Source organism: Anabas testudineus, chromosome 7 (assembly GCF_900324465.2).
Source record: "Anabas testudineus chromosome 7, fAnaTes1.2, whole genome shotgun sequence".
NCBI lineage: Eukaryota > Metazoa > Chordata > Actinopteri > Anabantiformes > Anabantidae > Anabas > Anabas testudineus.
This window is the reverse complement of record NC_046616.1, coordinates 11516457-11531318: the sequence shown is the minus strand read 5'-3', so window position 1 is coordinate 11531318 and position 14862 is coordinate 11516457. Positions and strand designations below refer to the sequence as shown.

Below are 14862 nucleotides of genomic sequence, written 5' to 3'. Positions count from 1 at the left end.
ATAATAAAAGCATCACATTTTATCAGAAGCACGATGATGACTGGACATTTTGTGTGTTATTAAAATGCTCTGGAAGAACGGCTCCATTCATTTTCCATCCATCGCTCTTGACATGTGGCCACTGTGGGTTAGCGCCCCTCTCCACCTCATCGGTGACATACTTTCTGCAGAATCCATGGTGGGGAAAGAAAAGTCAGTGCCAACAAACGTGACTAATACCGAAGCACCGCGCTGGAAACCCCTGCCTGCTGCTCTGCACGTACTCATCTCTGCGTCATCTTTCCGCACACTGGCCCTTTCATCCACATCTCCACCGTGCACTTCATTTCCCATCATCCACCTCAAACTAAATGATTTGAAATAATTAAAAAAAAACACATTAAAGCCCTCTGCTCATTCACACGTTTATTAAAAAACAATAAAAAATAAATTCGCATCTTTCTCGTGCTCAACAGGGGGATGTCGGGCTCGTGCTCGGGCGAACGTGCGTCCCTCCTCGCAGTCGTCTGCCTCGTGAGTCCGTCCCAGCCAATCGCGTGGCTCCGGTTCTCCGGTTCTTCCTGGTTTCGTGCCTTTATCGAGACCGGAGCGTCGCGAGCGCCTTCTCTGCCTGCACGCACGAGAGAGACAGCACCGTCCCTGCACACAGTTAGGCCGAAAGGTGAGTTAAAGCCTGGGTTTCTGCTTTTTTATCCAAAAAGATATGACATGACACTGACTTCTAAGATATAAGACATCATCCTAACACAGCCCACTTTAATATCAACTACTTTCCTGCTGTTACAGCTGTATTCATGCTGTTTTCATCCTCGATGGTCACCTCCATGTTGTCCTTGTGCTAGCTGCTACTTTAATAACGTATTTCTGATTTTCTAAACGCTCATTTAACTCTCAGTTGATCGGTTGATGGTTTTGTAGCTGACTCTATGGAGGATTTTGTAGCCCACCGTCTATTTTTAACCCATCCGTCAGCTGGCGAGCTGTCAGTCCATTTAGAGCTGCAGTGTGTGTGTGTGTGTGTGTGTGTGTGTGTGTGTGTGTGTGTGGGGAAGGGGCGTCAAGTTGCAGCTACAACCTGCAGCAGTCTTTCCCATTTGTTGGTGGGATTTATTTTGTTCAAAGACTCAAATGTGCTGGTTTGACAAACCCCACCACAGGCTACACATCCTGGTCCAGGTTGTGAGTCAGCTACCAGTTGCTTGCAGCGGACTTGTGGGAGTGTCTACCGGAAAAAGGAAAATGACTGCATGTAGTCAGGTTACACAAGCGTCTGTGTCTCCTTTTCAGTCATTGTTAGTCATTTCTCTACTCAACAGACCCTCAGAAGAACATGTGCTTTCAACAACTCATTCAGCAGACTCCAAGTCTCTTACTGCAGTTTTAAAGGTGTACTCATAAATGATCCAGTAAAGTGATTATTAAATACACATTCATGTCTTCCTGGTGTTCTCTGATGTAGTCCAACACAGGATTAATCCTAATTTTCAGAGCCACTGCTCACAAAACATATCAGGTATCAATTCTGAATTATTTATTTATCTCTGGCTGCCATTTTGTTCTACCAGTTTACCTATTTGCTCTCTTGTGTTTGTGATGATGAGGCAGCAAAAAAACACATCTTAGAGTAATGCTGAGACATTTTAAATTCATTTTAGATCATTTTATGTCAAAATCCAGATGTTCTTTTTATGATGACAACATGCAACTAATTACATAATGATATCCATGGCTACAGTCGCTGAAGGTCAAGAATTGAAAACATTATTGCTAGAAAAATAATTTTAACGATTAATGGATTAGCAATATACGTGGAATTGAATGCCTTGATTGACTAAAGGTTTCTTATTCAATGTCTATAAATATATCCATCTTACACTGTTGTTTCTGTTATCATCAAGGTCACTAGGGTGGTTTAATTTCTGAGGGTTAGCTCCAGTATCAGATTGGTGTAGTTTTCACTAGCACTTTTTTTTAAAGCATTATTCATAAGTTATTCTATGTGAACAGACAGAATAGCCATTTTATTAAAATCAGGACCTCTCTAATCAAACTGGACAATACATCTGACCAGACGTTTGATGCTGTATGTTGTACAATAGGCTACAGATCAGCTAAGTGGCAAGTTTCCACAGACAGGGCAGAGGTGCTGTTACAAAAATTTTCCATTGGTTCTGCTGCAGCTGACATCAAAACGTAGCTTTGTTGGCTTTGCTGGGAGTTCACTCATGCATTCAGAGTGGATAGATGAGTGAGTTAGTGCATGGGTTCAGGGCAAGTTAGATAAAACAAATGAAAATCAATAGGCCTCAGGCATCATAGCCAGACAGCCTGGCTCAAACCTTCTCTGACCTCCGCTACTGGAATTCAGTCTTCAGATAAAGTCCTATAACACATATTAGTACAGTGATACCTGGACAAAAAGAAGCCAAACGTGTATTGTGCCAAGTCACTTTCTCATTGTTTCCTATGGTTACCTTTCATTATATTTAAGAGTCTGTTTAACAGTAGTGCTCTCAACCGTTTTGCAAGAATTTTGCAATGCTCTTTTGTAATCTGGTATATTCAGTAAAGTTGAAGGACCAGATTTTTTTTTTTTTTTTTTTTTTTTTTTTGCTGCATAAGCCACACCTTTCAGTGACTCACGTCTCTGCTATCAAGGCCAGCCCACATCAGTGGGTACAAGTGGTGAGCATGGCCCATACATCCACTTAATTACAGACTCCAGGAGGTGGTTTATTGTTCTGTCTCCAACAACTTAATTGCATTAATTTTTCCTAACGTTGTCGTTAGAGCTTCATTCAAATTCACAGCTTCAGTTGAAGCTTTAATTCAGTAAGTAAGAGAACAAGGTAACCAGCATCTGCCTGCATGGCATGAGGAACAGTTCTGTTGACTCTTTCATCTCTTTCATCTGCAGATCCAGAACCATGTCCATCCTGAAGATCCACGCTCGTGAGATTTTTGACTCCCGTGGCAACCCCACTGTGGAGGTTGATCTGTACACCAAGAAAGGTACTGTATTCTTAGTATTTGTTTTAATGTGCTGTTTAAGTTTAAAAACTATGGCATAAGGATGGCAGTACTGGCTTTTTGGATTCAAATCACATTTGTTCAACCTCTACATTTTGTTTAACAGATTATTTCAAGTCATCCATTAAATTAAAACATACAGTCAGTCACTATTATATGTAATGCTGCAGCAGAACATCATATTCATTAAAAGTTTAATTAATTATTACTTTGTGTGTCTAACACAGTGAGTGAAAACAAGTTAAGGTGTAGCTTGGGATAGTCAGTGTATCCACCCTGGCTTCGAGTAGATGAGATCAGATGGTGAATGTGTGAAAATAGCTCCTGTAATATCACACTTCCTCTACTGCACTCCGTTACTGTAACGGTTCCTGTTTGGAAGCTCATACATGCTTATACAGTAGGTCCATCTGGGAAACCTATAAGCTGAGTTAAGATATTACTTGCAAGGTTGAAGTGTCTAGTAAACAGAATCCATAGCATGTTTCCCCCGAAGTAATTGTATGCTAGATTACATAATAATGCTGCTGGTCATACAGCATCAAAAGTCTGCACTGTCTGACACGTATGCCTACATTTCATATCACTTATTCAATTAACTAATGGCCGGAGTGTGATTGAAGTGTGTTGGCGAGCTCTGCTGTTTTGAGGGCTTAAACAAAGAAGCAGCTCAACCCAATGTAATGTCCTAAGAATGTTAATGAAGCAACCTGAATGAGCACTGACATGGAAGTGAGGGGACTAGGCTACACTGCTTAAATTTGCTAAGTGCTCCATTTCATGTAAATGGCACCTTTATTCCTTTTTTGGGCAAGATTTCCCTTTAAGTCCACCAGGAATGTTTTGACATCATTAACAGCACAGACCAAAGCAAGTGTGCTGCACTTGCATGTCTGTCATAGTACTACTCTGTTACATAACCAGATTATGCTTATGTCACAGGCATATTAGAAAACTGGCCTAACCTAAGACCTCTGTAACATCAGCAGCTCTGTATGAGGGTGTTAGTAGCACAAAAATCAAAATATGATCTATGTGTCTACCTTCATAGTCCCTATTTGCAGCTACTGTAGGTGATGTCTTGATGCAGATGATTTGTTGAGCCTGAACCCATGACCCAGACAGTGGTTCTGTCCTCTTGTCCTGAGCAATTAGTCCACTCAGACTTGCACCCTCTCTGCCGGTCTACTGAGCAAACTGAATAGATTTTTGCTCATCCCAAATTTCTCTTCACTTGGGTGAATCCAAAATGGCCTTCCCCTTATGTATGGGTGTGTCTTGATATTCTGCCACAGATAAACTGCACATGCTCAGTAGGCTGCCTGTCATCCCCTGTTACGTCACAGCCATCTGCAACACACTTTCCTCCACACAAGCTTTATTATTCTGTGCAAAGAAAAACAACAGACAACTCAGCTGTGCAAGCTGAGCTTCATCGCTGTAGTACTTGAATACATACTCTATTAAAGCCTTTCTAGTATTTGCAGTATAAAAAATCATAGTAATCACAGCCAAATATGTTGGTTGTCATGGTAAAGGTTCTGGTAACATCACATTAACACATTTATCTAATGTTGTTTGCACAGTTTTTGGACATGACACAGCACAGAGAACTGACTATTGCAAAATATCCTGTGTCTTCAAGGTCTTTTCAGGGCTGCGGTACCCAGCGGTGCTTCCACTGGCATCTATGAGGCTCTGGAGCTCCGTGACAATGACAAAACACGCTACCTGGGCAAAGGTAAAATGTCTTCATTGCGTCCTCCTCTAAAACATCTTGTTACTTCAATTCTTTTCTCATCTTTCTTGCCATTTCAACACTATCACAAGTTCTCTTGTCTGTCCTCTTCTCTGATTGCTTCATTTCCGATTCCTTCATCTCTGTTCCTTCTGTTAGGAGTCAAAAGAGCTGTTAAATATATAAATGAATTCTTGGCCCCTGCATTGTGTAACCAGGTAAATATAGTGTGCAATAACTGGATGGTGCACGAGGAATGGGTTTGCCTTTGGAAACTAACCTTGGCAGGCACTAACAGATGTCCACAGATCTAAACAGAGTAATCATTGATGGTCCTAGGTCTCTCATGTTATGACAGTCTTCCTCATGATCGCAAAATAATACTTTATTTTTCAAAATGGCCTCCTCATAAGTTTGGATGGGGTGTTCTGTAGTCATCTGCCTCGCCTGCTCTGCATGGTCGTCTTCTGTCTGGGTCAGTCATGGTCTGCTTGTCCCTTGCAGGTGTCTCAAAAGCTGTTGATCATATCAATAAAACAATTGCACCTGCACTGGTTAGCAAGGTAGGACCATTTATTGTTTGACTAATATTAATGTGTGCTGTAGTCAGGTCTCAAATTCATTAAGTTTATTCTATGTACATTAAAATATACATATATATTAATTCTAATTAATTCTGCAATAGAGGAGGAGGTAGAATATGGGAATATTGTATAATCCTAACTGACATGTTGAGCTTTCCTCTTAACATTTTAGATTAACAACATTTTTAACTAATTTATATTTAACATGATATTTGAAGTGTCATACTGTTGCATTTGATTTTTCGTAGTAATATTCTGAGATGCTTTTGTTATTCTAACAGCACTGCAGCGTGTTCTTCTGAATTTATGAGTTACAATAAAACCTATTTAAGCTCTTGTCTATAAAAGCACAATACAACTTGTCATGTTATGTTTAATCCAGGATGTGAGTGTTCTGGAGCAGGAGAAGATTGACAAGCTGATGTTGGACATGGATGGCACAGAAAACAAGTGTAAGATGCTACTTTAGCTACTTTAGTTTAGTTACTTTAGTTACTTTACTTTTTGTTTCAGAAACTGCAGTATATCTTGATATTATATATTATATTATATGTTGATATTATGATATTGATCCTCTTCCAAACGCCAGTCTGAGTCTGAAAATGATCCAGTATACATCAATGTTTCAACAAAACACCGTATTTAGCATGTACAACTTATTATGGTGCAGCTGTACAGCAAGCACTGTCAAAAAATGAACAATGAATTGATGATTAATGAAAGTCAGACATCTGTTTAGTGCTCACTGAGGAGAAAACTGAGTTAGACTCACTCACACAGATTGAATGAATGAACAAAAGGGAGATTTCAGATCCTGAGTTGCATTTTCACTGTTAAAGTTATATTGCTCCTTTTAAAACGATGACGAAACCATTATTACCACACAAACATTAGCAGTTTGCACATTAGAAAGGTTTGTTAGAACATTTCAAGAATGTGTTATGGATTTTCCCCTTAAATCAATTTTCAAATGGTGATATATATTGAAATATGTGCATCTGTCCTATCTCAGCTAAGTTTGGTGCTAATGCCATCCTGGGCGTCTCCCTGGCTGTGTGCAAGGCTGGTGCAGCAGAGAAGGGCGTTCCCCTGTATCGCCATATTGCCGACCTCGCTGGAAACCCCGAAGTCATCCTTCCAGTCCCTGTAAGCATAATAGTGCATTTACCTCATTTATGTAGGCATTTTAGAGAGTCTTAGTCGGTTTAACAGACATTTACCATTAACTTCTGATCCAAATGATCGTTTATTCAGATGTGATTCCATTAAGACTAAAGTGGATCCTCTCTGCTTCTCGTCAGGCTTTCAATGTCATCAATGGAGGCTCCCATGCAGGCAACAAGCTGGCTATGCAGGAGTTCATGATTCTGCCTGTAGGTGCCAGTAGCTTCAAGGAGGCCATGCGTATTGGTGCTGAGGTCTACCACAACCTGAAGAATGTCATCAAGGACAAGTATGGCAAGGACGCCACCAATGTAGGAGACGAGGGAGGCTTCGCACCCAACATCCTGGAGAACAAGGAAGGTGAGAGGAAACGAAGACATAACTCCTCTTTACTAGTAAAAGCATCATTACAGGCCAACAGATTAGATGGAGAATTACTCACCTGAAGCTTTTTTTTTTTTTGTGTATTACTGTAGAAGAGTGTCTACAGTAAAAATAGACACAGGCTAGCAAAGCACTTCACTTATGTCAGTCTCAGGCTGACATTAGGTTTCTAAATTAAGCCTTTACTCAGTCCTGTAAGCATTGACTGCCAGGTTCTGACTCCTGTGTCAGTTCAAGCTGCTGATATGGCAGATGCCCCAGTAGAGCAGAGTGTTCAGCCAGGACTCATTTGTAAAAAGTGAATGGTTTTTATTGATTTTTTTGTTATTAGCAACTCGCGACACATTTTAATCGTAGTGTTTTTGTCTCAGCTCTGGAGCTGCTGAAGAATGCCATCGGCAAGGCCGGATACACAGATAAGATTGTTATTGGCATGGATGTGGCTGCCTCCGAGTTCTACAAAGAAGGAAAATACGACCTGGACTTCAAGTCTCCTGACGACCCTGCCCGCTACATCTCCCCTGACAAGCTGGCTGACATCTACAAGGGCTTTGTCAAAGATTATCCCGGTGGGTTTTCAAATTCATTACAGCAGGAAGGCAAAGCATAGAGGATAGTATTATTATTATCATTAATTATTATTGGAGTTATTTTGTCTCCAGGGCCAGTACAGCTACACACATTAACATAACTGCATGCGTTTATTTGTTTCACTTTAATAACAAGCAGCTTTTTCATTGGAAAAGATCTAAAAACTCGCTGCACATTACTGTCAGTTTTCAAGTAGCTGGTAAACACTCAGCGGTTTGTTTCCACTGCCCCCAAGTGGCAAAGAAATGTAACTGCAGGATTAAGATTAAAATGCAGATGTGCTTTCTTGGTCATAACATATCCTTCTTCCTGCTCTAACAGTGGTGTCCATTGAGGATCCCTTTGACCAGGATGACTGGCAGGCATGGTCCAACTTTACAGCCAGCACCAACATCCAGGTTGTGGGTGATGACCTCACTGTCACCAACCCCAAACGCATTTCTAAGGCTGTGACCGAAAAGGCCTGCAACTGCCTGCTGCTGAAGGTTAACCAGATCGGCTCAGTCACAGAGTCCCTGCAGGCGTGAGTGTCCAGCAAACCAAATACCAAGACAGTAAAGAGAGGAACAGCTGCTTTCTGTGGCTCACGCGTATATTTTCTTTTAGCTGCAAGATGGCCCAGAGCAACGGCTGGGGTGTGATGGTCAGCCACCGCTCCGGAGAGACAGAGGACACCTTCATCGCTGATCTGGTGGTTGGTCTCTGCACTGGACAGGTAAAACCGTACAAATAAATTTGTGCTCTGGTTGTTTCCTTTCGATTGGTCTTACGTTGTTTTTAAATTCGCTTCCCAGATCAAGACAGGTGCACCTTGCCGATCTGAGCGTTTGGCCAAGTACAACCAGCTGCTCAGGTGAGTGTGGTTCAAAAAAGTACTTATCATAGTGAAATAGAAGCTGTGTTACATCTGTACAGCTGAGGAGCTCTTTGTTATAACGGTTTGAGTTGTGTTTTTCACTGCTAAAGGCTCCGTCCACCTTAACAAAGTGTCACCATTCTCACTCAGGATTGAAGAGGAGCTTGGCGAAAAGGCTCGCTTTGCCGGCCAGAACTTCAGACACCCCATCTGAGCAGGTGTTCCTTCTTGGACCTCCGTGTGTTCATTGCTCATAAATAACCCTCACACATATACGCCACGCTAGGTCGCCTGCCCTGTCTGGAGAGAAGTTGGAGAGAAAACTGCCGAAATCCAAGGTCCAAGTCTGTGGTCTGTGGCGTGGAAAAGCTACAGTGCGTGATACTACAACCACAGTTCAGCTCATCCTCAAACGATGCTTTCGCTCCCCAATAGTGCTGGTCCCTATGTTTTGTGTCTGTGTAGCTGTGTGAGAATTTGTTTAGTTTTTTGTGAGCTGTAGTGATTCCTGGTCCTCTACTGAGTATTTGAGCTACTGTAAGTTAGTATGGCTCTGCGTCGAGTAGTGGTAAGAGTACTATATGTGCAATGTATCGCATCTGACAAGGTCTAGTGTTGCTCTAATTGTTGGCAGAAATATGTAATAAACAATATAGTTTGAAATGTTGTGTGATTTGTTTTTATGCACACTCAAAAGCTTCAATTCAAGTGGTTGTCGTTTTATTTTATGTGGCAATTCTCATATAAATTCAAAGCATGATGATTTAATCTGTGACTGAAACCCAAGGGACTAAACAAAGATGAAACTCAAAGAGATGAGGATGAGCTTCAATAGTTATTTGCTTGCCACAGCTCATGATGATTACAGTCGAGTTGAACTGGGTTATAATCGCAAATCATTAAAAATTCATAACTTTCTCGCAGATAAAGAAGGCGTCTTGTATAAAAGGCCCCCTCCTCAGTCACTGCTCCTGTCTGTTTGAGGTGTCTGATGTAATCTGAGTGCCACAGAGAGGCAGAAACATGAGCTCGGTGCTCTGGGACACCATTTCTGTACCCCTGGGTGAAAGAATCAGGAAGCCGTATGTGAACTCCTTTTGTACTGAGCTGCGCCAAGATAAATGAGGCTCTATTCACCAGTGGTATGGTACCTCAGGGGATTGCGAGCTGGGTCTGTGCCTCACAGTTCACTTTGTGTGAGCCCTGTCTGAACCTGCCTCTATTGTTTAGCCATCACCAAGGAGATGTGTTACAAATCACTCGAACAAAGACACTGTCCATCAGAAGTTACAGTCGCTTGTAGGTTTCATATAGCAACATAATAACTGAGCAAATTCTTTGCTGAACTTGTTGAACATCTAAGGGTGTAAATGTGGGTGACCTGTAACTATTATAGCATGAATTACACTCTATGCAATACTTTTTACAGACTTTTTTAAAGGTTGCAATGTTGTTTTTTCTTTGCTTTGTGATCTGCGCCATCTAGTGGTCGGATCTCTACAGTACACCTATCGAGTTACATGCAGACAAGATAAAACCAAAATGTTTTCCTCCTCAACATCTGAAAGTTTCACTTATTAAGCTCCTTAAAGACATGTTTTGTAGATGTTTTATTGCAAATATTAATACAAGTTATAAACTGAAAACAACCGAAGAGGCCACGATAGAGAGGGAGTTTTTTATAATAATAGGTCTTAATAGAAGAACTAGTTATTTAATTTAATAGTTCATGTGAGTCTGTTTATTAGACATTTTAAATGAAAGCAGGACTAGTGCACCGGCACTGTAATATTCAACTGGTATAAACACATGACTTCAATGAAGAGTAAGTTGTGTTTCCACCTCACAGGTGAATTTAACTTTTCCCAGTCATTATTTACGTCTTAATGAAATAGAAAAATGATCATAAAGTGGGATCCTGCTGCTTTCTCACAAAATAACTGTTCTATTCTATTCAAGTGTGATAATTATCCGGAAGGAAGTTTCTGTTTCTGTGTATAAACTGTGTATATTTGTATTTATTGTATTTTTAATGAACCTAAGTCTCGTCCTGACAGTGTCCCAGGTTTAAAGGGATGACATTACACCCTGTGGACCCCCGGAGGTCTCTCTCGGTGGATGTTCCCGGCTTTGGCCAGTGGGTGACGATATTTTACCGGTTGAACTTTGAGAACCCCCCGACTGTTCTCACCCTAAGATGAAGAAGGATGCTGTCATGCTGAGTGCCTCTCACACACTAGTCTGAGCATCCCGGCAACGATTACTCCCTCTTTATTCTCAAGTCCATCATTTATGACAGCATTAAATCAAAACGGGTCCGCTCCGTGATAGCTCCATAAGAAACGACACACAGGTGGCATTGCAGCTGTTGTGCTACTCTCTGTAGTGGCGACACTTGGCTAACTAACGTTGGCTAATTGCCCCTGCTGCTGCTGCTGCTGCTGCTATTGTTTGTTGTTGCAGTCTCTCATCAAACAAATCACAGATGTTGTAGATCAAGCTCTTTAAGGTAAGTGCTGTGAGCTTCCACCAGTCGCATTCTTTACCTTTGACGTTTATTAGCAAACAGGAAAGAAATGACAAATATGAAGGGTTAGTTTGTGAACGTTGGGCTGTTAACGTACACCCTTGCTTGCTAGCTATTTGGCTAATTTGCCTATTAGCATCAGCTAGCTAGTTAGCCGACAGACTTGTTTGCCCCTTGCTGTTGCTGGTTACCATGAACTAACGTTAGCGGCTAGCGCCAGTGACTAGCACTGATTGGGATTGCCAGCTAAGATTAGTGTAATGTCTGGATACATACAGCTCGTTGACACCGGTTAGCACGGAGCACATGCAATACACACAACACAACTTGATTTTATGAAACGCCTTTTGGTTTCTAACATGCACCTAACCTCGCAACACCTTATAGCAAGCGTTTTGCCATTTTATTTACACTGTGTGGTGTCTGTGTTGCAGGGAGTAGTCGGAGCCCGTTCAGCTATTGTCATTAGCTTAGGGGAACGTTAGCCGGCGAAGCTAACTTTGTGTCTTTGTGTGTTTGTATTGTGCTCAATAATTGTTATTTGGACTACACTTTGAGATTATTCACGAGTTTGTCCTGGCTTGGTTTTAAATAAAGCTAACACCTGATAGCGGCGCACTCACATAGTTGTTTGGAAACAAAGATGCATTGCTTGACAAGTGTGTCAACAAATAAAACCATTGTAATTGGCATTAAGTGTTCTCGCTGGCAGAGTAGTTCAACAACTATTAATAATTGTTGGGTAGAAGGTAGTGGTGATCAAGTACAGACATATTTTCCAGGTTTGTGCCTTTTTTTGTGTGTGGTTAGTAAGTTATGAAGTGTGTGTTTGAAAATAGTAAACAAAAGATAGTTCAGTGACTTTCTTTAACAGCAGCACTCATTCACAACGTGTCCTTTAAACCAAAACTGATCCTCAAGATGGTTTATGTCCTTTTTAATATCTGTAGCGTAAAAAGACAGAGCTATTGAAAGCATGTGATTTATTTTTATTGAGTGCTTATGACTCACTCCTGACTGGTTCACTTTCTTGTGGCTTACAGACTATGTAGCCTTGCACAATTGTGGACCTCACCAGAACTAATGAATATACACTCTGCACAATGATCAAAGGAGTAGAAACATTGTTTTCCTCCCATAAATGCAAAGCTATTTTCAGTACAGTGAAAAAAACATAACTCACTGTTGACAACAAAGCCTGCATTTGTCAAAGTTGTCAAAGTGCTGGGTATTAGGAAATCTTTACTAATAGTAAGAATAATGATGTTGACAGTGCTGCATTGTTAAACACACATTTATTTAATACCATATTATATTTGAATGACTTTAAACAACCTAACATGGACATGTTTTGTTACTCGAACTGCCTGTTTAGTCCTTGCCACCTGTTCAGGCACCCTGATAATAACATGACTCTGAAAAGAGAAGTCAGTGAACTGAAAACAAAGTTCATTTGCACATTGCTAACATCTGTGACGTCTGTTATGGTTTAGTAACGGAGGGTTTGGTAAGAAAACATGCATCCATATGGTCAGACATATTTTGTGAGGAATACTACTGCATTATTTTTACCTCATGACTTGATTAATACAATGAAAAGATTAATCGCTTTTTGTTTTTGATAACGATACACAATTCAGTCAGACTTTAGGTTTCACTGCGCATTTCCCACATGAATATCAAGTCATTGCAGTGTGTGATTAAAGAAGCACCCTGATAAGTTCTTTTAGGTACACAGGTCTTGCACATAAGCATATCTGATGTTTTAGTTGTTTTTACTTCGGCTCGCAGCTTAATGGTCGTGATTTAGATTTTCTTTAACTACCACTTAGACTATAAACTTGCTACGTTAGGTTACAGAGGTCTGCCATTACAGGCTATACGTTGATTACTACTTTAGCATAACTCTGACAGAAAATCACCTTAATGATTGGTTTACAGTTTGTGTAGAAAGAGAATTCTTTAAGTTCAGCCAAGAGGATAATTTAAAATGAATTAAAACAGAACATGTAGTGTTCAATTTTTGTATTTTGTTTGTTTCTTTCATGTTAGTTTGACGTCTTTTATGTGGCTTTTTTGTATAAATGTGCAAAGTCCATTTTAATCCACATTATCTGGTTAGCTCAGGGGTCAGAGTAGGTCAGTGTTTATAATGTTTCAATTTGAATGGCATCTCGAGAGCAGCAGTGGGTAAAATTACTTTGAATCACATATCCAATGACACACCCCGTCTATCGAATGTTAATCTAGCTTGCTGGCTGTAGTAGCAGCAGAGTAATGATAAGAGAAGTGTAATAACCCTGCTATTTTCCCTTAATGACTAATGTGTGTTTGAGTAATGGCAGCTCTCTCTGAGTAATATGTGGCAAATGGAAGGCCAGACAATGTTAAGGAAAATCCCTTTTCACCATGTTCTGACACCTCTTTGTTGGAAGATTTGTCAATACATATACTCAGGAGTGTTTACAGGCTGCATTTGAATGGCATCTTGCTGTTTTTCACACAGATGCCATCACTACATTTTTTTCTTCCCCATGAATTGCCATGAAAGATGATTCTCTCTGAGAAGTGTCGGTGCTATCTTGTGCTGCATACTGAGGCATTGTGTTGCATTGTTGTAACCTGTCATTGGTGTGGCTCGTCCGTATGCTAAAAGACTCATTTTACTTTCAGCAAGGCTATTGTGTTTCAAAGAAAGGTGATTAGGCTGATGTATTGTTTTGTTCGAGACTGTTTTGCTTAGGGATTTCATATACACTGAAATTATGAAATTATGTTGGCAGGAGAGGCATGTAAGCACTGGAACGTCTGCTTTCCAGAATCAACACAGGAAATTATGTGTAATCAAGCATCTTTAAACATGAGATTTGTAATCAAGTAAGTGCGTTGCCTTGTATTTATATCCTAATGACTATGCATAGCCACTGCAAAGAGGAGGCAGTGGACAATAATAAAGCAAGTGGATAAAATTATTTAGCTTTTTTTCTTTAAGTGCTTGATATCAATGGCATTGCAAGATATCTGGCTGTTACATAGAAAATTAATGCTCTGAACAAAGGAGCAATGTTCGCTCAAAGACCTCTTGATGGGCCATTCAAGTGCTGTATATTCATTAAAAATAACAATCTGTCAGCACTTACTGACAGCACGCACAACAAGCCAAGCTCTCTTTATTGTTCTCCGAAGATGTTTTTCAGTTTCCGTGCCAAGAGCTGGGTAATTGGCTGTAGCAAAGCCTTGCATGTGTTGTTTTAAGATATTGGACTGACACGCACAGGGCACACTGGCAGAAATGAGGCGAGCACAACCCCCCTCCTCTTCTTCCTCGCTTATCCCAGCAAGTCAGAGGAGGCAACATGCTGGATGTGTTTTGTGTTCTTTGACAGTTTCCCTTCACCTCTCATAAGAGGAGATCCAAGCATGCTGCATCATATCTCATCTTTGTTTGATTCAGGCCTAGCTCCGCAGCTCCAAAATTGTGCCAAGGAGATAGTATCCGTGTTAACAATTGTGAGCTGTCTTGCTCCATACTGCTGGTGGTATTTGATGTACAAGATGTGATCAAATCTGCTTTCTCTGTGAGCTCAGCCATGGTGAAGTCGGTCTCACTTCATCATGCAATACTGTCTGTGTCTTACTGGGTCACATCTTAACTAATCAGACACATTCGTGTTCTGTGTTGTTGCCAGCTTGTTGGCAGGTACTGCAAAGAAAGGAAGAAAACTTATCACCACATTTTCCTTGTTCAGTTTTGTATGTGGCTCTGAGGCTATAAGGTTGCTAAGTATTGCAACTCACCACATTTTCAGTGTCCTGTGTGATTTATGTACATGAGGGATTGTACAATAGAGTGTGTGGAAACTGGAAATAGAGGCTTGGCAAACATTTGTAAGAGTTGTGAAGCAACAGCAAGTGTTGGAACAATGAATGCATGAAGTAGTCGTGACTGTACAGCTGATTTTCTTTGTCAGTGTCATTTAAGGGTCTT

General features: G+C 40.7%; 2 protein-coding genes across 3 annotated transcripts in view; both read left to right on the top strand.

Annotated features, from left to right (window-relative positions):
* Positions 1 to 515: 515 nt before the first annotated feature.
* Positions 516 to 9010, top strand: eno1a (enolase 1a, (alpha)). Its single transcript, XM_026368381.1, has 12 exons — positions 516 to 661; positions 2918 to 3012; positions 4676 to 4771; positions 5273 to 5331; positions 5735 to 5804; positions 6365 to 6498; positions 6654 to 6876; positions 7272 to 7469; positions 7813 to 8014; positions 8098 to 8206; positions 8286 to 8344; positions 8498 to 9010. The coding sequence occupies exons 2-12, from the start codon at positions 2928 to 2930 to the stop codon at positions 8559 to 8561; spliced, it is 1299 nt and encodes a 432-aa protein (XP_026224166.1). The 5' UTR covers positions 516 to 661; positions 2918 to 2927; the 3' UTR covers positions 8562 to 9010.
* Positions 9011 to 10725: 1715 nt separating this feature from the next.
* The window catches only part of rerea (arginine-glutamic acid dipeptide (RE) repeats a), a 117133-nt gene continuing 112996 nt past the window's right edge, over positions 10726 to 14862 (top strand). The window contains exon 1 of one of the 2 annotated variants that reach the window (XM_026366991.1): positions 10726 to 10856. The gene's annotated coding sequence lies outside the window, so the exon portion shown is untranslated. The remainder of the gene's footprint in view (positions 10857 to 14862) is intronic. The other variant, XM_026366990.1, reaches the window with a different exon arrangement.

Coding starts and splice junctions, on each gene's coding strand:
- eno1a (XM_026368381.1), top strand. CDS start 2,928: ATGTCCATCCTGAAGATCCACGCTCGTGAGATTTTTGACTCCCGTGGC. Junction 5,332..5,734: donor CACCTGCACTGGTTAGCAAG/GTAGGACCATTT, acceptor TGTTTAATCCAG/GATGTGAGTGTTCTGGAGCA. Junction 8,207..8,285: donor TTGGTCTCTGCACTGGACAG/GTAAAACCGTAC, acceptor TTCGCTTCCCAG/ATCAAGACAGGTGCACCTTG.